Below are 26,683 nucleotides of genomic sequence, written 5' to 3' on the forward strand. Positions count from 1 at the left end.
TATTGACTACATTATGGATATTTTATATTTCTTACCACGGTTTTTACAGTTTCACAAATATAAAAACCCAGGTGTACATGTCCATTTTGCAACATAGAATGACTATACGATTCCAAAAAGAGCAGGCATTTCAAATACACGATTCTGAAGTGTAAACACAGTGTACAAGCTCTTCACCCCACAACCCAGTGCTATGCAGTAGCAGCTGAGGTAACACTGTACAGCATGAACTCAACAAATGGTTGGTTTGCCTCAAAATGATTTTCAGCATCCTTCTGTCACCTGTTCAGTCTTTAGCTCTCCTCCAAGTTATACAAACATACAATAAATACATTTCTGATTTTAAAGGACACTTAGACAAGTCATGAGGATTTACGTGAGTACAGTACATTTAAATTCAAGTGCAAAAAAAGTAACTAGTGGTTAGTCATCAATGTTTCTTTTTATTGTCTATGGTGTTGGTCCCAGGCACCACTAGAACATGGGTTATTCCAAAAGCACAGCTGAAGCACAGCTACAGGACGCCCCTTCAGTAAAACCAGGTAAAACTACACACCTCCTTCGCTGCTTAGCTGCTGCCATCTTCCTCTCCCCTAACCCTGTGATCCTGTTGGTCTGCCTCAGGATCACTGCACAGTCCTACAGCACACGTCTTCCCCACAGAAGGCCTGACAGATCACAGACAACTGGTCTCAAGAAGGGCTGACCAATACTCACTCGGTCCCCTAGAAGCCGAGTGCTCAGGATCTCCCAGGAACAAGCTGTTAATACATGCAAATGGACCAAACCACTCTCCTGACCAAACCCCCAGGCTCCTCCCTGAGCCCAAGGATTCCCCTCCAGCAGCAATTTTCACTATGCACTAAGTGAGCCTGCTGCAGTTAATATTGAAAAGCTTAATAAAACATAATCCAAAGTCATCCAGTGTCTTCACACTGGGCAAAGTAATTTCCTAAACATCCTGCAATTTAATTACGTTTGCTTCCTCCTGAGAATCTCTCACTCTACTTGATTTCTGCATCAACAACTCTGCCCCATAATCCTAATTGTTAAGATTTGCAGGTAATTCCTCCTTATCCCCCACCTTCCCTAGGCACTTAAAGCTTACTCTTTTCTTAATAAATAATCACAGTAACTACACTGCATTAAATAAACCACTGTATAGGTGATGAAATAAAAAACCCAAGAGGAAAGTGTGTCCATTGAAACCCTTGATCAATCTCAGGTTGTGCAATCTTGACCAAAGATTTTTGTCTTGATACAACATCAAACAAAAAATTACCCAAACACACACAGCCAATGCCGAACTGAAGGGCTGCAAGTGCAGAGGTTAACTTCTTCAGAAGCCTTCCTCCAGCTCTTTTGTTTCACTAAAAACTCAGTTCAAAAATCATTGCTTTGCAGAACTAAACCTTTATCTCAAACAAGATAACATTAGATTCAAAAACATTCTTTGAATATGTGTGTGTTTTACTTAATCCACCACCGTAACAAGAAGATACACTTCCTAAAGCTATTCTGATTCTGAGAAATCTTTACAGTTTCATGCTGTTCCTATATTTATTGGGTATTTTTTAATAGACTATGCAAGGAAACTCAAATTTCTCTCCTAAAAAGTCTTCTCTCATTTTATCTTGGGAACAAACTCAATGAAGAAAATTATCCAATTAAGTCAGACACTCTGTGCCTCAACAAGCGAGGAGTGAACTCCCTTTTTTTTACATAGCACTTGACTCAGCTTTAGCAAAGCAGCCAAGAATTCTTCCTACCGTTAGATCCGGCCACATCACTTCCCTCAAGAATTCCGAACTTTGGCTTCCCTGCCGTGGTGCTCTGCGTAGTCATATGAATATCCTTTATATAGTTAAAAGCTTGCACTGCATCACATTATGATCATTAAGATGAAAGAAGTCCTACTTTTGAGCTCCTACTCCAGTATTTCCCAGGTGAGAAGCAGGATTCCATGCACTGGATTTGATAAGATGAGCGCATCTCAGGGCCCTGCAGCAGCAGGCTGAGCATCATGATCTGACACAATGCGGTCGCCATCTACTTGGGAATCTGATGTTGCTGTAGGTATTGGTGCTGAACAATTGCTGGACTGCCCAGAATCTGTTGGATTTTGGGGTTGTCTTGCTGAGCTGGCTGATGAAGCACTGCAATTCTCATTGATTTTCTACAGAGAGGGGAAAGGATTGCATGCAAAAAGTAAGTATAAACACTCATAACATTATCCCCCGTGGTACACCCCAGATGCATTCAGGCTCTTCTGAAAATTTACAAAGCACTTACTTTCAATGCCAGCAACAGAACAAATCAAACTTAAAGCAGCAAAGCAAAAGCAGTACATTTAAATCCAGATGACACTAATAGCAAGCAGACAGTAGCTTACCTTCCATCTCTTTTCCTAACTGCACTTTCCCAAGAAGCATGCAAAAAACAAGCTTGTTGTGTTTCAAGGGAAAAAATACACAATTAACTGGACTTCAAAGTGTTCAGACAAAATCATTCTTTTGACCAAGCAATTCTATAAATTGTTTTTCATGCTCCTTGAATATATAAATGCTCTTACTACTCAATAGTTTGTTCCCTAATCCTTCCCCTTGCCCCAAGATATTCCTCAGACTTTCTGAATGGCAGAACTTCTGCAATACTGCTGTATGATTCTAGCCAGGCTACTCAACTGGCCTTGCTAATGAACATGAAAGCACATTTAAATACTGGTTACATTTCGCAGGGCTGAAATAGCAAACCTTAACACCAATACATTCCACTTAGAAGATACCACACTATGACTGCTTCTCACTGAAGAACAGAGAATATGGAAAGTATATCTCTTTGCTTTAGGAGTATAAGCAAGCAGTAGCAAAATCAAACCAAAGTCTTAGTAAGAAGGAATACTTTCTGTCACCAATTCCATTTTCTGTGTACTGACCCTCCTTCCAAATGATCTGTTTTAGTTTTAAGGAGGCTATTTAAAAAATTCTCTCAGAGAGCCAGGCAGCGTTTTTTTTAGTTTCAGTCTTTTACCACCAGCCTAAAATAAATGACTGAGCAAAAAAAAAAACTTGAAGTGTTTTGGGGCAAGTTTGTCCTTTTGGAGCACTGAAACAGGGATGAGAGACGTTAGAAAATAGAGATGATGAAGGATGTGGTGTGCACAGAATTTTGGCACATCAACAAGAACAACTTTTTTATCAGTACTGTATTTTTACAGGAAGGAAAGAATAATGAAGAGATTACGTTCCACAGGGAACAGGCACAAAAGCCTTTCTTGCCTCTCCGCAATTCTCAATGAAGCAGCTGGGGGGTGAACAACAGAGCTGGACTAGTCTCTCTCAGATACCACACAACTGCAGAAACATTCTTTTCTTGCCATGTTCACAGCATAAGGTCTGTGTGACTGCTCTTCTCTGATTTAAAAGGGGATGGCTTATACTAACCAAGACCTTGAGGGTATTTACCAATGAGAAACAGAGCAGTTTATCTGGACAAATTACTTTGATGTCAGAGATCCTGTGATATCTTCAGTGTCACTATAAAAAGAGATGCTCTTTGACTCAGTGAAGATAAAAAAAAAAAAAACCAAACAACCCCCCATCAACCTAAAGCAGACATGCCTGCAGTATATTTTCAGGAATAAAGACAAGAAAGGCAGGAGATCTCTGACCGCATGACATTCCTACACACTCTGCTCTGCTGATTCACACTCATCTCCCAAATTACCAATTTCTAAAGACAGCAGTCATGGAAAAAGCATTTCTGTGTTTACGCCTACCGGGTGCATACAAAGGAATCTCACCCACTCCTTCCAGGCAGGTAAATAACAGTGGTTTTAACATTAACCATGCTGTTCTAAAACCTGCATTGATACCGCTGCATAAGCGGCTCCCTTCTGAAAGGCATGTCCAAAGCGTTAGAAGATAGTTCAAGATCCAAGCCCATCTAACCATTGATGAAGCTATTAAAAGGTATCTTGGAGGGAGACGGGACAGAAGGGAAATGGTGTAAAGTCACAGAATGGCTCTTATCTGGTGTAACTCTAGATAAGATGAGAGACTATTTTTATTTGAACAGAAGGTTTGTATCCCATCAGTAGTTGTAACACCTATTTCTGCAACCATGTAGACGTTTGACAGGATCACCCAAGGAAGAAAAATTAAATAAAAACACATTTTACACTGTTAAGCAGCTGTGTATCTTCAGTTACCACCTGGTACATTTTGAAACATGTATGACCTGCACATTCCAACTAATACCAAACCAAATATGAACTTAAAGGGAATTCAAGTATATCCGAGCTTGTAAACCAGAGTCTCTTCCTATGTCTCTCCCTGTCCTTCCAATTTTGGGAAAACAATACTTGCAAAAATAGTTACTCCTGCTGTATTATACACGGAGAACAGCTCCGTTTCATGCAATATTTCAACTACCATGTCAGAACACCAAAGTTATCACAAGCTGACAGAGAACACCTGCCAGGTACTAACAGATTTACACAGCTGTAAAGGTTTCAAGCACCTAACAAATACGTAAGAACTTCCTGTAGATTAGAAGATTACCTGCAAAGGCTGATTCTCGGGAGTTGGATGGGTTTTGGATAGTTTAACCATCTCTTTGATCTGGTAGACAGCATAAGCTAAGGTGACCCACGGAGAAGAGCTGATGCCCCAGGCAGGCTTGTTCACATCCTCTTGATCTTCTTGGTGCTTAGTTTTCTTTACAGGAAGTCTGGGCTCACTCCGAGGCATGATATCTTCTGACTGCTGCGGTACAAGGTCAATAGTTGCTATAGGAACAGGACTGGAAGGCACTGGGATCCTTTCCGCCAGCATTGTCTTTTCTGAAGTTTAAAAACAAAATAATCACTGGCGAAGCCAATGAGCTTAAAAAAAAGCCCACCCCAGAACAGTGAAGCAGACAAAGAACACTAAGTATTTCTGGCTTTAACAGACCAGTTATCACTGCACTGAAAGCAGAACACTGGCACTAACAGCCAGGAGCCAGACACACCACAGTCTAGTTAGGGAAAGAAGCCATGGATGGTGCCTTACAAGCAAGGCTGTTCTGCAACTGCAACAAGGTATTTTAGATGTCTTCACAGACAGGAAGGGCTAATGGGTATGAAGCAGCCCATTTGTTTCCAGGTAGTAGAAATCTGTGTTTTCATGTTACATGGAAGAAGTCATTTTCACGTTACATGCAAACTGGAAATAAGCCTTTTAAACTTGTTGCAAACTTCTTTCTCTGTGTAAAGCCTGCATCTCACAACTCACTCGCCCTCTAGGTAACTAAATACTGGCTTCAAACAGGAACCATTTGGTGAAGGCACATGGCCTGAGTCATCAGAACAGTCCTTTTGGATTTTAAGATTTTTAAACCTACTCATTTGACTTAAAGAAGTTGTTGTACATCTTCACCACTTCTTTTTTTACTTGAGAAACAAACCATCCCTCCATAGTTACTATGGAGTTAAGCAGTTAGTGAGAAAAAAATAAGGTTAGTGACACATGGGAGAAGATGAAATATCTGTAACAGAGTTTCAGGCAAAGGCAGAAATCGTTCCAGCAGATCTTTAGATCTAAGGTTTTCTGATAATCTGAAATAGTTTTCACAACTGTCTTGAAATGTCATTCACAAAAAACTGTCATGGCCCAACACAATGTACCTTACAACTTTGAAAAGCCAGAGTATTTATATATGAAAAGTAATTGAGCATTTTTAGAAACTGTTAAGATATTTTAAGTAAGAGCTCTATGTTCTCTGTGAGTCTGTAAATAACACTGTAAATTTTGAGAAAATATTTTTTTCTGAGTAGAAGTATTTTTGCAGTTAAAAAGAACTTTTTTTTCAAAAGTATAAAATTGTATTTTGTTTGCAGACTTTTAGCACTGGATATTTTAAGCAATGACTGGATGTTTTCTAATACTGAAGAAATGAAGAGGCTAATCCTGCACACACTTGACCACATGCTTAGTCTTACTCATCCAACTGGTCTGGTTGAAAGCGATCAGATTAGTGCCATGCTTAAAATGAAGATACACACTGTTAAGATGGGTAGCGCATATTAAATGAAAACCAAAGACTGAAACAAACTACAATAAGGCCACTAAGAATAAGCTATTCTTTTGTAGGTTCATGTGTAATTAAACAAAAGTTGATGGGAAACTGAAGCAGCAAATACCTTTTTTACCTTTCCATTTTTTGGTGTTATCATTTGAACAGAGAAGAAGAAAATTCTAGCAAAATAGGAATTTGAACACCTTATTACAGACAACTTGACAACTAGTCAAGGACAATTCATTTAATAGTCCAGCTAAAGAAAACTAACTTTCATTTTCATTTCATATTCAAAGCTTATATTGCAAAGTAACATTTGGGTAAAAAGCTCAAAAATTCATGACTTTGCAGAATTTGCTCCAGTTTTATTGTAATTATTAGCTTTATGCTAAATTCTTTGCACCAACTATTTCATTTTCTGGTTAGCCTTTATACCAATAAAGATGCAGATTAAAAAGTTCAAGTTCCACCTGAGGGGAGATTTCTCGGGTGCCGTAACAGAACTCAGGAAGCTATAGAAGTCTGTGCCCTCTGTAGCCATCTCTACAGTTTCTGGCAGAGGTGATGGTTTGGACTGGTAGAATATGACAGCATGCAGTGGCAAGGGTGACCATAAAGAACTGATGCAACTGACATGACTCGCTGTATGTTCAGACTAACCCAAGGGATTCCCAGAACTAAGAGGACTTATGGGTGGTAAAATATGTTATACTTTCCTCCTACTGACATCCAAAACTCAGTGCTACCCTTCTTACAGCAGCAGCACACTGTCATTGCTCAGGAAAAGACTTCCCACTTGAAAATAAACTGTTCTGTCAAAATCTGAGTAAAGACACCAAACATGCAGAATTAAAACCGCAGGAAGAAGCTTCAGAGATACCTTTCTTTACTCGTTCTAATTTTGCAGAGTCTCAGAGACATTAATATTTACCTTCTTCATCATCAGGAACCAACAGCCACTGGATCAGGGCAAACAGAAGAAGAATCACTAAACAAGCCATCCCTATTCCTCTGAATGTGGCAGCAGGACCTGTAATGAGATTTATTTTTCTTCTAAATTGAGAATGTACTAAGATGAGTCAGTATTATGCACTCCTTGGGTACATACTGTCCCATGTAGGCTCTTATTAGCCTGTTTCATTACATTTTCCTCCCTCCAGCTGTTGAGCAGGCTTTGCAAAGGATTTTTAACCAAGTAATTAGATTCTCATTTGCTCATGGAAAGGCTGCATAGTATCAACCTATTCTCTCACAAAGGATTCATTCATCTCAGTCATGGATCAGGTTAGAGATTTGCTCACACAGTACTAAAAATATCTAGGCATAACATATTTAATTAATCTGTAATGCTCCCAGGACAAAGCCACAAGCAATCTGGTCCGCATTCAGTGGTGACCTTGTTTTGATCAGGAGCCTGGAGTGGACATCTGAGGTCCCTCCTAGCCTGAGCAGTTCTATGATTCCACAATTTACATGTAGTGCATTATTACTCTTTAAAGCACAACAAGACCTTGAGCATAAGTAAGTTTAAAGCTGGTAGTTCAGTAAAACTGTAACTTCAATAAATAAGATGAAAGTTTTAAAAGCAATTTTTGCTTACCGAAGTAATTGACCAAAACGCCTCCAACCATAGCCCCGCATCCTCTGCCTAGACCCAAGTGGAGACCTTGCAGGATTCCTTGGGCTGATGTTCTCAGCTCCGGAGGCACTGCTGCACTAAGGTATGAAATACAGGCTGCCCATATAGCTGCATGAGTGACACCTAGAGAGACGAAACGTGAGCAAAGAGTTCACAGTGTTCCAATGCAATATCAAAGCAACTGCACTCATCAACTGGAGCACATGTTGGAGAACAAAAAAAAAAAAAAAAAATCCCTTTACTGACAGCTCTCTGTGAAATACAGATCAGCTTTTGGTAATGTGATACTGGCAACCAAGCCACAGGGAGACATGATGACTCCTCCTGCAGAGTCTGTCAATAGCTCTTTCTCCCTCTAAGATGACCTCACTTCTCTTCTTGAGACACAGTCCCTCGGAAGATTAAGTAAAGTGCCTTAGATGTCTCCCTACCAGATTCCCTGTCCCCTTGAGAGTGACCCTGGGCATCTGAAATACAGTTATAATTTCATCAACTGCAAGCAATTAAGCACTGATGCCTCTCAACAGACTCCTTACTGCCACCATGAAGGCAGTGCAAGGTCATAAAATCTGAACAGTATCAAAGATATCCATGCCATTCCAGAGGCAAGAATTAATCCCCTCCTGCCCTTCTCACTCCCCCCTAAACCATCCACCCCCAAGCAAACTCTTTCTGAACTCAACACCAACACACTCTGCATTTAGCACTGAATGGTCTGGACAAAAAAAAGCACTCAAGCTCCTCAGGGTAGGCCAAAGATACAGATTTTCACGCCTGCTGTTGAGAGGCAGAGTCAGCATGCCCTTCCTCCTGCGATGACTGCATCCTGCGTAGGAGCTGCCGCACGCTGCTGCCGCCTCCCACTTCACCCACTCCCGCTCTCGGGACTGGCGCAGCCAAGGGCCTTGCTGCTATAAACAACAGCCACAGTTCCAAGACAGCCCCAGTGCCACAGCAGAAGTTTTGGAAGTCTCCTTCTGGCACGTCTTGTAGATTGAGGGTTACAATATTTCTTCCCACTGCAGCAGAAGGAATGGCTAATGCCCCATCCCTGGCAGTGCTCAAGGCCAGGCTGGACAGGGCTTGGAGCAACCTAGTCTAGTGGAAGGTGTCCCTGCCCATGGCAGGGTATTGGAACTAGATGAGCTTTTAAGTCCTTTCCAACCCAAACCACTCTATGATTCCATGATTCTAGGGGGAAATGAGCTGTGCACAAATGACCCATGAATGATCATCATCAGCACACAGAAGCAGGCTTTAGACGGAGCCCTCATCTTTGAGCACCGGCTTGGTGGGGGTTTGTGGAGTATGGAGGACAGGACAGGAAAAGGCAGGGTTGTGGAGAAGTTGGAAAAGCAAAACAGTTTATTAGCTCATCACACACTGAATAAGCCTGAACTATTTTGCCACCCTCGGATTGAGTGGGAATACTTTTTTCTTATTTAAGTGGTATTAAAAATAGTCATCACAGCTTACCAATGCGTCAGCTCTACTGCCTCAGTTTAAAAGAACATTGACACCACTGATGATTCAGTCAACATGTTTCTGTCCTCTACATTTGACTTATTAATGAATAGTTGGACACTTAGTAATTAATTAGCCATTAAGGCTGAAGACTGCCAAGAGCAAGAAAATACAGGATTTTGTAGCATACAGACTAGCTTGGATTTTGCTTAGGTGTAAAATGATAAATAGCACTGACTGGAATGGGTACAGGTCAGGTATAGCCATGTTACATATCCCTACATGTCCAATTTCATTCCAAAGCTAAATGAGAGTTTCTCAAGCTTTGGGTTTGTAAAGGCCACCTTTCACCTTTATACATTGCAGAGGTGGTTTTGGTAACAGCACATCACCTTGGTGAAAAATAAAAAGCTTACATCAGGATCAGAGCATTTTACCTTACCATTTACAGTTTAAGGCTTTAAAACTCAGACTTTCCAAGCAAAAAGCTCACAGTTTTAAAACTCACTGAATATCTACTTTTTTAAAATGCAGACCCGTGTATGCACTGAAAATAGCAACCAAGAACTGTCCCAATAACAAAGCAAAGCTAATCTTGTCTAATGTGTTTTTGTTTTAGAAAAGCTATCAATTAATGTAAAACATTCAGCTTTATCAACTATTAAAGAGTAAGTCCCGTTTTAAAGCCTTACAAATCAAAAACACACCAGAAATTATTTGAACCATGAAGCACAACACCCCTGTATTTGTTTGAAAACAAAAGCCCATAACTTAACCAACAGGTTCTCGGCTGTTTTCACCTTTACAAGGCAACCCAGACAGAACATAGTGTTCCCAGTTCCTCTGAAACCAAATCCATGCCAATTTTTACAACAACTTCTGTAAGAAGTCTGGTCTGGATTACTGCTAACCATGATTCTTTTAAGAAGAAGTTGTGTACAATGTATATATTGTGACATCATTTGCAAAACCACTAACTATCATTTCAACATCTGGACTATCATTCCAACAAACGGAACAACCCCAGTGTTATGCTTAGAATAACAATGTTTAGCAATGTTAGGATAATTTACATACAAACCAAGAGCTGAAGATTTAGGGAGCTAAATTTATTTCAGGAGAGATATATATCCTCATTACTGCCAGTTAAAGGCCCAAGCATTTTGCTCTCTCAGTATAACTGTGTTGCTGGTACATCAGTAGGAGTCACTTCGTAGAACAATACTTGTTTTGGAGTTTGCTGGATAACTGCCAAGTGAAAACAGCTAATTTTCAGGTTATCAATAAATTACAAAATCCCTGTTATGTAAATTGGTGAGCTAGCATAGCTGTTACCAGAGAATTTGGACCATTGCTTTGCAAGAATAAGTTGCAAGCTAACTAGTGGATCAAAACTTAATCTGTTAATTGCAAAATGAACAAGATTGCCTGTGTGTTTGCAGGTAGATATATATATATATATATATATATATACACATTTTACCATTTCCCTATGAGGATGCCTAGACATTTTCAGCTATTAAAGATTCAGCCTAAGCTCTTCTTTTCATACACTGCATGTGCAAGTCGATGCAGCATACCTATTCAGAACTCTAAACTAAGAAGCAAGGTTAAATCTCCTCATTTACTCTTCTGACAGTGCAATGCACTTAAAAGAGTCCTCCCCGTTCCAGTTACAGACAGCAATTGTTCTCAATACAATCAACAGACGCAGTCTGGGGAGTTATCTTCCAGAACTCTCTCCATGCCCTTTAGCACAGCACATGGGGATAACCCTCATATTGCAGAAATATATTAAAAGAAAAGAAATTCTTTACAAAATTCAGCTGCAACTGAATTATGTACAAAATTCAGCTCAAACTTAAAACCCCTTCAGCTCACAGAACTGAAATTCACATGGAATTTGACAGCTTCCTGGGAAAAAGTTGTCTAAAAGAATAACAAGGACTTCACTAAGGGATTTAAAGGTCCTATCAACATGGTGCAGTCATGTGTCCCACATGGTATCCATGTGTTCTGCACAATCTATTCTTTCACTGTTTTTAAATACTTCTAACCCCTACACATGCAAAGGAGCTACAACTCCTACCGCCCTCTGTCAACAAACTCATTTAACAAAAACAAGAGCTTCTACCTCACCAAATTTCATTAAGGTTATACCTGTTATCCCTACTGACAGATTCAATGGATATGTGGGGAAAAAAGCAGAGCCCAAAGAAATAGGATTTGGTAACCACTGCAAAAGAAATAATGAATCAAGGAGAGATTAAAATCAGTAAAAGTGAGGAGAAGAAAAGAATAAAGCGGGGAGGGGGGAGTTAGCAGTACTTATAAAAAGATAAAATTCAATCTCCCATTCAGGAACAAATGAGTGAGATTACTGGAATGTAACAAACGTAGTGGCAGTTATTAGACACACAGTGTACTTATGGACTTCACGGACAGTAACAAACGATGATATAGAGGCAGGCTGAAAAGTGCACACAGAACGCAACACGGGGCTGGGGGAGAGTTCTATGTGTTTGTTTTAACTTTCTCATTTGCTGACTATAAACAACTGCAAATAGCAACAATAACTGAAGCATACATGATTCAGCAGTGGCTAGATAGAGTCTGGCAGACGAATTCATGATGAAGTATTATTTTGAAGGTCCTTAGCTTTTTCTTTAAATTACTCAAGATTATACCACGAAAGAAACCCAACCAAAACAGATCACTCACAGCCTTGCTGTAAAGGCAAACTTACATATTATGCAATTCATATTAAAATTTCAGGAGAATAAAAACAAGATTGAAAGCAAAAGAAACTTCTTTCTCAGTCATGACTTATAAGATGCTTCCAGGCACAAACTTAGTCTGTGTTGCCATAACACAGGTTTTTTTCCTGTGATTTCTGTTGAGGTATCTTTAAAACAGAATTCCCTAGAAGGCAATATCCAAAGCTCTGGATTAGTAATTTGTTCCCCCTAGATGTTTAAGCAGGCAAGAGTGTAACACATTCACATCCTTCAGGTTCTTTGCAATATTTTCATATTTTAACACTTGGTATGAATGATGAAGCAACTCAACAGCTTTGGCTTTTTTTTTTTTTTAAAACAAAATTCAGAAGCTTGCTGCTGTGGCAGTTTTAATACAACAAATTGGTTTTGTTAATCAGGGAGGTAAAGAGCTAGGACACAAACAGATCTTTTTCTATGCTTAGAGATTTACACAGTGTTCTCCAATGACATTTTATAGCTCAAGTTAAAATCTACCTTAAAAAGATTTCTGTAAATAGAGTGGAAAAAGTTAATGCAAATTCAAATTATGCATATAGAGGAATAAAACTTCTACGTATAACCTACAGAAAACAGTCCAGGTGGCGCTGCAGAAACCCAAACCCCTGGCTTTAACAAAGACAGTGCAATTATTTTTAAAGGCAGGAAAACATTTTCTGCACTTTAACTATTCTCTTGCAAGCTTATAAAACCAAATACTTCAGTATTCTTCAAATACCGAAGAAACAAAAAGTAAGAGAGTTTAGGTTTTTCCTGGTTTTGAAAAGTGATACCTACCACAAACAAAAAAATGCTGCAAAACCTAAGTTAGAACAATTTGTATTTTAACATCACAAAGGTCTTAGAGACTTCTGGGACAACATGACTTGAAAACAGGGCTCAACCTGCTTTTCACAGACCACACCTCTGTCCTCTTAATTAAATTAAATGGTGAGTATCTTAAAGAAGCTATACTAGCACAAAGCTATTGAAAGAAATTCCTCTCTAGCTATTCATAACAAACAATTCTGCAGTCTAAAGGTACTGATCGAACAATAACTATGAAAAACTACAAAGTATTTTAACGAAGACAGAATGACCCAGAGTCCTTTCAAGAGCCTTTTTGCATTTAATGAAGTTCACATTTTCCACCAAACAGGACTTGCAGTAGGCGTGTACCTGGGTCGTGCTTCTGTCTCTTTGTTTAGTTAAAGGGTGTGCTGGTCTCACGCAGTTCTGTTTGAATAAACAGAGAACTGCGCACAATCAGATGCAAAGCCACCCTTTTGACGTCAAGTATTTCCCAAGACAAACAGCGATGTTTTATGAACCTGTGTCTTCTGGAGCATTTGTGGTCAACAAAAATAGAGAAATACATGATTTTTACTTTATCACAGTTCACCTGAAAACAAGCTAAATGTAAGAACCTGATCTTAGGTTGGAAGGGCATTATTGCACTGCCTTACCTTGAAGTACTTCCATTGGGAGAACAGTCCAAGCATTTTCCAGATAGGAGATGTAAATATATCGAGCTGTATTACAGGCAAGACCAATGTAAAGCACTCTGAAGGAAGTAAGGAAAAGAGAAGTCAGGATAGCTTGCACTTTCTTTTTTTTTTTTTAGTATGTTATAGCTTACTGCTTCAGAAGCTATTTGTACATGTACAAAACAGTTTGCCAGTCTAAAGCATATGATCAACGCAAAATACAGTCTAAGTCCTACAACCAAACACACACTCTCCTCTCGCCCACTCCAAATGTATTCAAACTAAGGCTAAAGAGTCTCTTCAAAATCCTAATGGGGAAAAAAAAAAAAAAGATTAGAAATAAAAAAATTCAAAGGGACAGCAAATTCACTGACCCTTTACACTGTGTTGTTCTATCATGCTCTACACTGGATTGTATCTCAGAGAAACCATTTCTAAGCACATACAACATCCCTTCCAAACAATCTTTTAATCATTCAGGGATTCATTCTACCACTTTAATGTAAGCCTGGTGCAGGTTTGTATTAGATGAATTAATTTTACCCCAATTAATGTAAGTTTATAGTCCCAGTATCTGCAAACTGCTCAGAACTACTCTAAAAACACATCCCACAGAAGCAATATGGTTTATAACAACATGCCTCAGGATGATCCTGTTGAAAAGCAGCAGATGCTGCATCTCAAAATGAAGAGGAAAAAGAAGCTCTTGTAACAGTTTTCAAACAATGAAACACAAAGACTATTTGTGCAGTGCATTTCCCACTGCATGTTTAACCTGATTACTTTTCCCTTCTGTTCTCAGATTCAGCTTAGCTTACCTCTAGGATGCTTACTCATCCAGCTACCTATCTCTTATTTTTAGATGGATCTTAGGAAAGAGCAACTTAATTCAAAACATGTTTTTGGCTTAAGAAAAGATGCTATTCCTAACTTTAAAGGTTCTTAAAGGTTGGTGTTTTGTTTTGGTTTTTTTTTTACAGGGACAAGGATAATTTATTATCCAAACATGGCTTCTTGGTTGACCCCTGGCTTTGCGCAAGTGAAATAAATGCAATTAAGGTGTAAGCACAGACACTGTGAAAGGGCAAGGTTTGTGTTGCCTTTTTAATTATTCTGCAAAAGCAGAGTGAGATTTCATTAAGTGGTACATAGCCACTGAAAAATCTAGAGCGAGATGCAATCAAAAAGATGCAGCATCCTGTCAGCATCTGAGGCCTCAAAACATGTATGTTGACAGCTACAAAACCAGTACCATAGTTTTCATCATGTCATTGAGACCAAAAAGCATTCAGAGCTATGCATTTCACAACAACATAGATCTACAGTAGACAATTTGTTTTACTTTCAGCAAGTTGGGTAAGCTTGCAGGAAGCTCCCCCCACCCAAAAACATGCATCAGACCAAGCTGTGTTGCTTCCAGATACATGTGAGGTACATGAATAGCTGGTTTAAGCTGCTTTTAGGCAATGCAAGCCCAAGCATTCATTGAAGAAAACACGGGAAGCCATGAAAAAAATCATTATGATACAGTAAAGAGAAAAAACTTGTTCTTTGAGCCACACATCATAAATTTCATCTTCCCCTTTAATTAATGCCTTCTGCTAGTTCCTTTCATAGCCACAACTTGATGTAATTATTTACAATCACATTTCTTAAGTATATTAAGACACATTTGCCACAGAAGGTAAGCAAACATGCAAGGTTTGCAGGCTCCTTTCTTCATTCCCTTACCAGTATAGACCAGGGTGTTGCACACTCTTGGGAATACAAAAGAACTGCCATACCATATAATTGGTTTTCCCCATCAGCAGCACAGATGTGCCCAGAACTGTTTAGGACCAGTTCTTGCCAGCTTAATTTCACTTTTGCCTAGCAAAAACTTTGCCTGTGCCTCAATAAATTTCTTCCCACCTCAGCTATCCCCTGTCACAGCCAGGCCAGAGATGAAAAGAGGACTCCTGCTCCATAGCATCACCACTAACACACTCGGCTAGAAGGGCTTTTCTGTTACGTTAAACTTGCAGAATGATTTGGATTCAGAGTTACAGATGAGCAACTTAGCCAGGTTCTACCTTTTAATTTGTTAGAATATGTACAGAGTTTTAGGTAAATTGCAGTTTATGAAGATTTCTACAATTACAGTTTTGGAGTGGCACATCACACAAGAGCTTCTGTGTAGTTAGAGTTGTTTCAAAAATGTATTTATAATGATCACTTGGCCTCTTTATCAGAACTAAATGGAAAATGCAAACAGATGTTCCTTATGAACCTCATATTCAATATCCACAGAGACACCGTACTCAATTTACAGGTTAAGCCCTTAAAGCACTGAATCTATATTTATGTTAAGGAGAGTAAGCTGTTTACAGGCATTGCTACCAGTCTCTGCTTCCTATAAAAACTCACATGCTGGAATTGTGGTCAGACAAACACGTTCAAGCTTAACCTCAAGCAGGAAGTTATTTTCAGAGAGTAACATCATCTTCCTAAACTCGGTAGCAGTTTTGGGTGCTTCTACAGAGGATACCATTCAACAATGATGTCTAAATATTAGACAGCTGGTTTTGTACACTTTTGCATCACAATATCCTCTCAAAGAACTTGTGACTTTCACCACACTTTCTGAGGATGTATTTAACTCTTTATTTTCTAACAAAACTCTACTCTGCCATCTCTCAAAAGGTGTCTGGAGCAGAGAAGGCAAAAATACCCTTCTAACATCTGCAATACTCCCCCCTGTACTATGACAGAACAGCTTTTGAGATGAACCCATCACTACCATTACTCCAGATTAATCTAGTGGCCTGCTAATATACACTGTTAAAAACACTAGCAGCATGTATAACATATACACACATGCCGTGCACATGTGGATGAACAGTAAAGCTAATGAAGCCAGAAATCAGGCATTTTAATCACCTCCTGTTTAGCATGGTCATGTTTAAAATGCTTGGACAATAATCTGAGTATTAGTTAAAAAAAAAAAAACAACAACCGAGTGAAAATAGAATAGGTTTCAAAACACTGTAAGGGTCCTATATGCCACCCCATACAAAGGTAGAAACAAAGTTTCACAAGTCAAGAAAAGGAAAACTGAACTTCTATCTGACAAGGGTGTAAGGCCTTCTTCTTGTAGTTCAACAAAGGACAGCCAATAGCATTTTTTCCTCCTACTGTGACAGCACCCGCAATTCTGATGCTCATGCCTTTCTCCAGAGAATTGGGACAGGAAGAAAAGATTGAATGATAATGTTCAAATAAATAATACAGAAAGATTGTCTATATCTAGGAGTCTTAACCCAGAACAAGGAAATTTTGAGCTATTATAGCTCAAAAAAATATATAAATATAGGAAAAAATATATAGTGCTATTCCCGAATACTTCTGGCTAAGATGGTCCCAAAGAGGATATATAGTTGGCTCTTATTAATGGAAGAATTAACATCTGTACTAAAAGGCAGCAGACACATATACAGAGCTATCAAAGAATATGAGCTATGAATTCCTGTACTTTCCTCTTTAAAAAAAGGTTGCCTGCTCTTGAACAAACTATACATTGAACACAGCTCAAAGAGTACAGGAAGGCAGGCAAACAGGAGACAGCTCATAAACTGTGATGACTAAATACAAGCAAGCATTAGGTAACATTAAAGTATGACTAATGTGCATTTCCCAGGTGCAGGTATAAAGAATCTTGTTTCACCGCAAATAGGAGCTAGTGTTTAAACAACTTAATCTTGATCCAGTCTTGTCTTCATAGGCTTAACAGTGCAAAGAAGAAGCAAAAAGAACAGGATTTAATCCTGCACATTATCTTTCTTTTCACTGGCCGATGCTCATGTCCCCTTTTGTTTCATCTTATTCAGAAGCCTACCATTCCTTTGGTTTTTCTTCTTTCTCTACTTGAAGCCTAAGCCTGAATTCTGTGCTATATACAGATACAATATACACAGAAAAAGCACACCCAAGCTATTTTTAGGTATCAAGACTGTGGTCTGTTCTCACCAGTCCTCCATCACCATATCCTTCCTCCAGCCTTTGCATGCAAGTTGTCACATATACTGATTATTGTCAAATTCAGAGATTAAAAGAGTGACTCAAAGTCAAGGGATACTCCTCAGTTCAGAGGAAGAAAGAAAGCATCTTTTAAGTAATCTCTCAAATTACCATGCTAAGCATCTCAAACATTTTTAGTAGAAGTCGAATCAAAAAATTCACCCGAGTAAAAAAAAAAAAGCAAACCTACAGAACAGAAAATGCACAAAAAGAACAGTGCAGAGAGCTTAAAAATACATCTCAGTGACTGTATGACTATAAACAGGGCCTTTGGAAAGGACATGATGCTAACAGCACAGAGCTCTGTGCTCAGTTGAACAAAGTACCTGAGTAAACATAAAACCACCCCTTTATGACTTCATTAACTCAGATTCCCCCCGATCTTTTCTTAAAGAACAGTGAAGAGATTTAGAATATGCAAAATTAAGTCATTATGAGTTTAGCAGAAAACAACATACATTAAGTAACATGTTGGAAGAAGTCAGTTTCACTTACACAGGGCAAAAACTATGGGAGAAGCCCCACACAGCCATCTCCCTTCAAGAGCTGACACAAGCAGCTGCAAGGAACTGAACTGTAAGCGACACCACCAGGCTGCAACCTCATTCTGCCAACACCCAGAGACTGATCCACAGGACATGTGCACAGGAGGTGTGCTCCCCTCACTTCTTCATAGAATCATCCTCCTCTCAGGATGCAAGCGACACCCTTCCAGGCTACTGTGGGGCAAAGAACTGCCCTACAAGGAGAATCAAAGAATCACAGAATGATTGGGGTTGGAAAGGACCTTAAAAATCATCCAGTTCCAACCCCCCTGCCGTGGGCAGGGACACCTCACACTAGACTATGTCACTCAAGGCTCTGCCCAACCTGGCCTTGAACACCGCCAGGGATGAAGCATGCTAAAGCTGGCTAAAGCACGAGTTTTCCAAAACGCTGCTACTCACAGGTTAAAAAAAAGTTAAATTAACAGTATTTGTATGTCAAAACAGTCTTTGAGTGGGTGGCGATTCGCAAAGAACTCTAACAGAGCTTTGCATCACTGAACTAGGATGTCTTCCGAACTGTCTGCAAAAGGTTACAGCGCCAGGCACAATGCACTACTAATGTGCAACTCAAACACAAAGGAAGCTTTTCAGGGCATTTTCAGCTCCTAAAATAACAATAAAAAACTGCATCAGGCAAGCTACATAACTGAGCAGGACTTGAAATTTTAAAATAAAAATCAGCTTACATTTCACTTTGTATCATAAGGCTAAGCCTGAAATTCAGCATCTTTTTGTATAGCTCTTTAATGATTGATAGCATCTTACCTGATATGACCAACCAGTTCAATCAATTTGTGGCTGAAGAAGTAGGCAGTCAGCTCAGACACATGACTGAGCACAGAACAAACTCCAAAGAGTGTGGTGGTACCATTCAGGTCTTCCAAGTGCCAGTACAGAAAGGTGAACACAAAGCCATATCCAAACCCCATGAACCATGCCACAAAGAGCACCGAGCCGTACTGGATACTACACAGCAGTTTTATTAGGTCCCAAAAACTGAATGACTGTGACTGGGTCATACTGGTAGGAGTGTTATCAGAGGACTCATTGGAGGCATTTCTGTCCACCTGTGAGATTTCTACCTCTTTTCTCTTACTTTCGTCTTGCTTGAAGTGCGCATAATGGAATCGAAACTGAGTGGCCACGATCAACGCCATTGTCATCAGAACACCAAAAACGATGAACACTATCCTGTAGTTCTTGTACTCAGGAGCTTTACATCCTTGACCTTCAATGCCAACTTCTGTATGAGTATAGTCAATGCCAATTCCCACAGAGAGCATGGCTAGCCCCCAGCCCAGAGAACCCCACATACGCTGCAATCCATACCGGTCCCTGTGTTTGCCAAGGTACTGCAGAGTTACAGTGTCCACAATAGTAACGGAGGAAGCACTGAAAAATTCTCCTATGATGACAACCAGCAGAATGAGTAGAAAGATGGCTTCTACTTCTTGTTGATCATAAATGAGCACAGCTTGGTCAGAAGGCATTGGCTTTGTGGTGACAGCAGCTGGCAGGGTACTCGGAGTCGTGTTCCCTGGTGAGACCGGGCTAGTGGTGCTGTTTTTCAAAGTCAGATGGGTACTGTTTTCCAAGACAAACTCCACATCATTGCTCTGTGTAGGTAACAGGAATGTTACTTCAGGATTAGCTGTTCCTGTTGTTTCCAAAGTGACTGGGCTGGAAGCGAGCAGGTCTCTCTTCCTACGAGCTTTTGGGGATGCAGTACTGGCTGTGGTTAGCAGAGAAGATGAGATGTTTTGCACAGATGTTGTGAAAAGGCTGCTTGCATTGGTGGGGTGTGCTGGGGGGAGGCCCCTTGGTATGCATCTTAAGGTGGCTGGTCTAACAAATCCAATCCCTAGGTTAAATAAAACCCAGCATAAAAGTGAAAACAGGAGGACAACCTTCCCTTTCTTGAAGCGATCTGCCACCACTCCCCAGAAGGGAGCACTGCAAAACTCAATAAAGTACCTGATGCCCACCAGAAGTCCACTCTGACTGGGTGACATACCCAGCTGCTTATAATATACAGGCAGCAAGGGGTAGAGGGAGCCATATGCAGAATAGAAGAAAAAATAGAAGACCTTTGAGATGAGGAGATCATTGTTTATTTTGACACAGTGCTTTTCTAACCAATCTAGCTCCTCATCCGGGACAGTGGTTGTCTCCGTTGAAGGGGACTCATTATGGGGTGGCAAATCTTGATCCTTGGAAATGCCATTGAAAGGATCAGCAAGCACATACTTCCTCTTCTGTTCCTCTTCGTCGTCGGTCAAAATGGCAACCTTATCATCAGCTGCCATGGTTTACCAAAAGCATCCAGTATCTGTATATTCTCTCAAGGAAGCAAGGCTACCCTGGGAACAAATGAAAGACAACGTGGTTAAGGTACCACACAGGAACTGACCTGCAATGACAGTCATCAAGGACAAAGCCAGCTTCTATTTTATAAGTGACATCCCTGAGCAATAAACGCACCATCGGGGTGTGGAAGGCCATTTGTCTAGACTAGTGGTACGTGATAGCATCAATAAAAATGTGGTTTACGACCAATTCTGTGAAGTTCTCCCAACAGCAGCTTTAATATTGTGCAGTAAGACATATTTCATGTTTAGGACAGGGAATAATTTATATATTCAAAGTTACTGTGGCAATTATGTGCTAGAATTTGCAAGTCTTTTCTTTCAAGCTGTCTTTTCTCCCCCAAGACTAACTGTTTTATTCCCAGTATTCCCTACTATACCAAAGGATAGCCAAGATTTTGTAATTAAGTAATGCAGCCACATATATATCTGTGTTTTTTAATTATCAAAACAAATTATTATCCAAAGCCTCATGACAGCTTTCAAAAGGTTCATCAACCTCCTCTTGAAACACAATTTCCTAAACGCTCCACAACTACAGCAGAAACTGGTAGAAGGCTTAAGCTTCTTGGCTGAATGGCAAGAGAGATGGGAATCAGGATAGGGCTTTAAGGTTAAAACAAGGAACTCTCAAAATTAGGATAACAACCTCAAAGGTATCAAAGACTCAGGAGCAATGAAACTAAAGGACTAAGTACAGACCCTATAATGACCTTTTCAAGTCCAAATCTGAAATTGAAGAAAGGTGGATTGGGAGGTAACTGCACTGTAGCTTCCCATATTTATCCTTTGCAGAAAACTGTAAGACTGGACAAGAAACAATTAAAAATACATTCACCACTACTTAGACTTTGATTTGACCAACTAGCTCTCTCATTTAAAAACAACAGACTAATAAGGTAAGCTACCTAACAGCAGCTTTCCTTTCAAGGAATACAAAGGAAAAGCTCTGCCAGCAGACTACCAGCTCAAAATCATTCTCTTAGGCAACTATTTCTTCTATATTAGTATCTGTAAATTTAACCTAGTATTAGCTCATATTCATTATGAGAAAGTTGAACATTTAGTTTCTTTTTGGTTTTGTTATCCCTTTGTGGTTTGGATTAGTGTTCCTATCACACAGGAACTTTTCCAAGGATCAAGGAAAAGAGCATTATATTCCAAAAGAACCTGAGATTTCTCCAAGAGCATTCGAGTTAGGTTAAGGAATACCTTCTCCAGGAACTTCAAGTATTTTTTTTGCAGGTCTGCACTTTAGTTGCTTGAGAAACACTCCGGTGAAATTGCAGTCTTTCAAAACTCAACCGTAAACATAGTATCATCCCCTTAAAATTAGTCATGCACTGATATAGTCAGTGCCTTTAAATTAGCTATTATTCAGAATTAATTTAAATACTGACAATGGATTTGCAAACCAATGCAAAGCTATTAACAGAAAAGAGACCCTAATGTTGACAAGCATGTCAATTTAACTGTTTCTTACTGATCCAACACATAGCAGCTGATATAACCAACTATGGATACTTCTGAAAGCAACAGTCCATTAAAATAATCAAAACCTTACAAAGTTCAGTGATAGACAAGTCTAAAAATACCACCATTAAAATCCCAAACACTCATGAGGTTTGTGTTCTTCAATTCTAAATGTAATTTCAATGGGATATTACCTATGAGGATCTCTGGTTTCACTTAGAGAGAAAAGGTTGCATAAAAATCTCAGAACCTTAAATATTCATGTATTCAAGTTCAGAAGTTAAAACAATGCCAGCACACACAGAAACTGCTTTTTTCTCCAGTTCCTTCAGAGACAATACAATTTAAAAAAGTATTTCAAGTATCAAAAGATTAGAAAAAGTCCTAATGAAGTTGTTAGAACAGTTCAATGTGAAACCACATTTTCTTGCTCTTACCTGCTACCATCAAAAGCCACATGAACCAAAACCCAGCAGCCGTCTAGTTAGCTCTAGCAATTTTTGATTCAGGCAGCCATTTCCACCTGACAGCTGGAAGGACTGTGGGGTTTTTTACTCATATATTTGCTCATTTTCCACTTCTATATCCATAAAACAAGTCCTTCTAACAAGTAAATCAATCAGTTATCATCTGTGCTTTTATTTTCTTTATCCCTTGCCTGCTTTCACAACAAAGACTCCAGAACTTGTGCAGGGCCCCACTTATGTCAAGGGGATGTAACTGTGGTTTCAGTGCTGTTCTTGTGTCCTAACAAAAACAGCATATGCTCATCTGTTTGCAGAACTTGCTTAGTAGCTGTATCAGAGCTTTACAGCATTTAATTGTGAAGAATAAATTTCCTTCCCTGTCCCCATTACGTGACAAGATAGAACTTGTATTTTAACCACCTGTGTATTAGGCCAACTTCTTTGTAACTGAACTTACCCTGAATTAAAAAACACAGCTATGTTCTTTATCCCTGTATATGACCTCCAAACCATCTGATTCCATATATAAATTATACTGAAGGTTTTTAGAGCAAATAGTATTCAATCTTTTCAAATTCCATTTCCTTTTTTCATTGTAATGGGGTTTCAATTTTGTACACTGTATGAATAGGGGGTATGTTAAAAGTTGTTATATTGCTCATCTTTAAACACTTCAGCTGCTGCATCTTCCTCCTTCCCTCCCTCCATAACGTGTCTCTGCCCCAGCATCCGTCTTGTTCTAATCTGTTGTGAGCAAGGATTAATCCAAAAGATCCATCCTAGTATTTTGACTAGAACATCTTGGGTTAGAATGCTATGAAAAGTTTATTTCACAGGAATTCCAGTAAATATTTTCCTACCCTAAGAGTGTTTCATTGAATATTATTAATAACACAGAATATACTCTTCATAAATGTAACAGCATCAAGACTAGTAGAAGCCATATGGCATTCTTTAATGTTTTGATCACTAGTTTCTTTAGGAGTCAGGCTTTTGAAAGTGATTTTATTTAGCAACTTTTTAAAGACTAAAAATAAATGACTGAAAATGAGAAAAGCAAACTAGTGGTATTGTTATTGAAAAATCCACAGAAAAGTAATCTACAGGGCTTTCCTTATACTGGCAAAAACACCTATACCATTCAGGGACTGAACATGCAGCAAATCAAAGCAGAAGGAAAACCAATGTCCTTTTAAATGAGACTAGTTATCTACTGGTTATTTTAACCATAGCCTTCCAATACTGTATCTTCACTTTGCAAAACCTTTTTTCCAATCCACAAGGCAACAGGAGGATAGAAGACAGCACTACCAGCAAGTTTAAAACGAACAACAGAGTATAAGCAAGGAAGAAAGGTTTAGACAGTAAACAGAACGGATTTCAGTGTGAAGACAGATTTTAACTCATCGAGGCAGAATGAAGCATGAAGTTTTGGTAGAGGCCTGTTGATTGTCATCAGTTCAGCCAGGACAAGCAAGACCAGAGAGGCTGCAGAGTGGTAACATCACTCTGAAAAATAGGAGTAACAATTTTGAAGCTATCTTCCCTAAACTAGACAAGTACACACATACAACAAAGCCCTAAGAAGGAACTTCTTCAAAGATACTGAGAAAGCCCCTCAAAGGGCAAGAGAAAAGGCGTAGCAAGCGGACAGTGCAGCAGTTACACATCACAGGAAAGCATCTCAGTCCTCCAGCAGACAAGCAAGCTTTTGAACTCCCACAGGTTTACATTTCCAAACCAGTACAGAACTCACAACAGGGAACCAAGTCCTTGTTCCTGCACCATCCCATCACCCCTGACATGGCTACAGTGGAAAAAGTCTTCATTACAACCTGAACTGCCCACTTCCTCCCAGCCTATGACTCTACCAGCCCAGGAGCACAAGGCCCTTTGCTCAGAGCTGCCCAGAAAGCTTGGGGCCAATCTGGCTTTCTCAGGCTGAGGATTAATTCTGCAACATCACTCAGCCTCTCAGCAGCTCATGCACAAGTGCAGGCACTTCTCACATATAAAGAATATACTTTTCAACCACAAGACTATTCTTCCTTCAGGCTTTGCACAGATATGCAAATACTAGAATCCATTATTTTTCCTGATACCGACTGCTGTCACTTGGTTCACATCTTACCTCCAGCAAGTCAAAATACACTTTCAAACCCTTACATCAACACATCTTTTGTCCAACCATCTTCTGCTAACAGTTACAGCAACTTTCCTGCAGACTTGTACCTTTGAGCAACTATTTGATGAACAGAGGAAAAATCACGTGTCCCAAGGAATTCAGGGATGACAATGCAATGGTTATTTTAACAAGGCTCTTACACAGGTAGGTGGAAGGAGCAAGTACGGGTATTCTACATACAGTTAAGGATCTTCTTGGCATTCTTGGCTTTTTAATTTCTTAAACTGATCCTCATTTACTCTGGCTCTCTTAGGAATTAAGAGGATTTCAAGCTCAGAAAGGATAAAAAGCTAATCTGTTCAAGACAATCTGATGTTATGAGAAGTTAACTATAAAACGAAAGAAAATTATAATACGGAAAATACAGTAACTAAAACTCAGCTCTCCCCTTGGAGCCACTCTTCCCAAAACCTGGAGAAAAAAACCAAAGCATCTCAGAACACCTGCTTTGCACCACATCTCAGGAAAGAAAATAAAGCTAATGAACAGATCAGAGTGGGTCAGAAAATCCCTAAACCTCTCAGGGAAAACATCATGGCATTAAAACTTCACTTGCATTCCAGCAGAAAGTTAGATTTGAGGGGAAGGAACACTGCTGCTTTTAAACAAAGTTTAACTCAGCATAAATGTTCCATTCATTAGGATTTGAGGACTGAAGTACAATTTAAAGTCACAAAGCAGAGCCTCAAAATCAGGCTTTGGATATATAATGAATGTAAAAAAAAACAAACCAACCCACCAACCAAAAACAAAACAAACAAAACAACCCAGGACAGTTAATCAGAAGACAGTGAGAATGATCAAAAGTAGCTTAACACATCAAATCCCTAGAAAAATCTCTGTAGATTTTTATTTATACAGTCTCAGAATACATACTCTACGAATAGAATTTCAAACCAGGAATCATTAGTTGATCTCTGAAGCAACATGCACCTGTAAAAACAGAGCGGACTAGCTTGCTGTTTGCACTGTGTGGGTAAATCAATGCCACCCAACATGGCATCACATCTTATTTTTCCCTCTCAGATTTTCACAGATTAGCAAAGTTGATGTTGTAGCCAGCACAAGAAATTTTCATGCTAAGAGTTTTAAATCTGCTCATAGGAAACATGTTTCTTGAATAACCTTTTTTCTAAAGTCACTAATTATTGTTTGATTCAGAATAGGTCCGTGCTAGAGAAGCAGACTTAAAAACTCTCCATCTTCTAAAGAAAGCTCACCTCACTCATCCCCCAGCTGGTGCAACTGCCACAAGTGCATCCATCATATTGCTCATGCACAGTATCTCCTCCTCAGCCCCCTTGTCTCATTAATCTAAACTACAAAACCTTTGGATCAAAGACTTTCTGCTACAGGATCTGTGCAGCATCTCTCAGAATTAAGCCCTGCATCTAGCAAGCCTGCAAGGCATTGCTGTAACAAACATGAATAATAGACCATGTTTTCCTTTTCTAAGGAGGTTTCACCCCTAAGGAGCAGCCCAGCACTGTCACCTGCATCCATGCCAAAAAGGAGGAGGATTTTATGCAAACAACTTACTTCATGACAGAGAAGTACATAGGCTTAATTTACTCTTGCATAATGTTCCAAAACCTCTCCCATGTAGCTCAACCTCCAAGCAGAGCCCTTGGAAGAGTTGTCCCCTGCCAAGCCCTATGACCAACTCACACAGGCTGACCCACCTGCCCCACATCACCATCCCCTGCTCTCTAAAGGTGTGCAGTCCTCCTGTGAGGCCCCTGCACTGACACCTTGCTCTGAATTTATAAAATCAGGAATAAATTACATTTAGTGAATTAACTCAGTGCTGGGAAATACATTTCTTTCAAGTCTGAAGTGAAATACTAGTGCTGTAACATTAACCACCACAATTAGGGCTTCCATGAAGTGAAACCACCTCGTTCTAAACCACTTAACTCAAAATGGCTTTATTTTGTGTTGCTGACATGCACTCACTTGATGTGTTGGTCGATAGGCTTTTCTACTTAATTCAATTTGCATGTAAAACCCCACATACTTTGACACATTTAGTCAACTAGATTGAGAAACGACAGTATGTCTGAAATATGTCAAGATCAAGTTTATAATAGGTTTAATGCACTTTATGATAGGTCTGAAGTTGCTAAGTTGATACAACAGTGCTTAACATTAACATTAAAGATGACAAGAACACTATCAGATC

At 39.5% G+C, this 26,683-nt stretch overlaps 1 protein-coding gene across 9 annotated transcripts in view; it reads right to left on the reverse strand.

The window, feature by feature from the left end:
* The window catches only part of MFSD6 (major facilitator superfamily domain containing 6), a 49,020-nt gene continuing 22,337 nt past the window's right edge, over positions 1-26,683 (reverse strand). For 6 of the 9 annotated variants that reach the window (XM_061457441.1, XM_061457424.1, XM_061457398.1 and 3 more), the window contains 6 exons: positions 18,776-20,370; positions 13,386-13,483; positions 7,661-7,822; positions 6,992-7,090; positions 4,563-4,843; positions 1-2,176 (listed from right to left, as the gene is read on the reverse strand). In XM_061457441.1, coding sequence (XP_061313425.1) covers positions 1,994-2,176; positions 4,563-4,843; positions 6,992-7,090; positions 7,661-7,822; positions 13,386-13,483; positions 18,776-20,316 — 2,364 coding nt within the window. In that variant the 5' untranslated portion in view covers positions 20,317-20,370 and the 3' untranslated portion in view covers positions 1-1,993. Of the gene's footprint in view, positions 2,177-2,392; positions 2,417-4,562; positions 4,844-6,991; positions 7,091-7,660; positions 7,823-13,385; positions 13,484-18,775; positions 20,371-26,683 lie in introns of all 9 variants that reach the window. The other 3 variants (XM_061457448.1, XM_061457456.1, XM_061457433.1) reach the window with 3 other exon arrangements.

Source organism: Pezoporus flaviventris, unplaced genomic scaffold (assembly GCF_033815535.1).
Source record: "Pezoporus flaviventris isolate CSIRO_AGI_PZ_B2104156 unplaced genomic scaffold, CSIRO_AGI_Pfla_v1 ptg000001l, whole genome shotgun sequence".
NCBI lineage: Eukaryota > Metazoa > Chordata > Aves > Psittaciformes > Psittacidae > Pezoporus > Pezoporus flaviventris.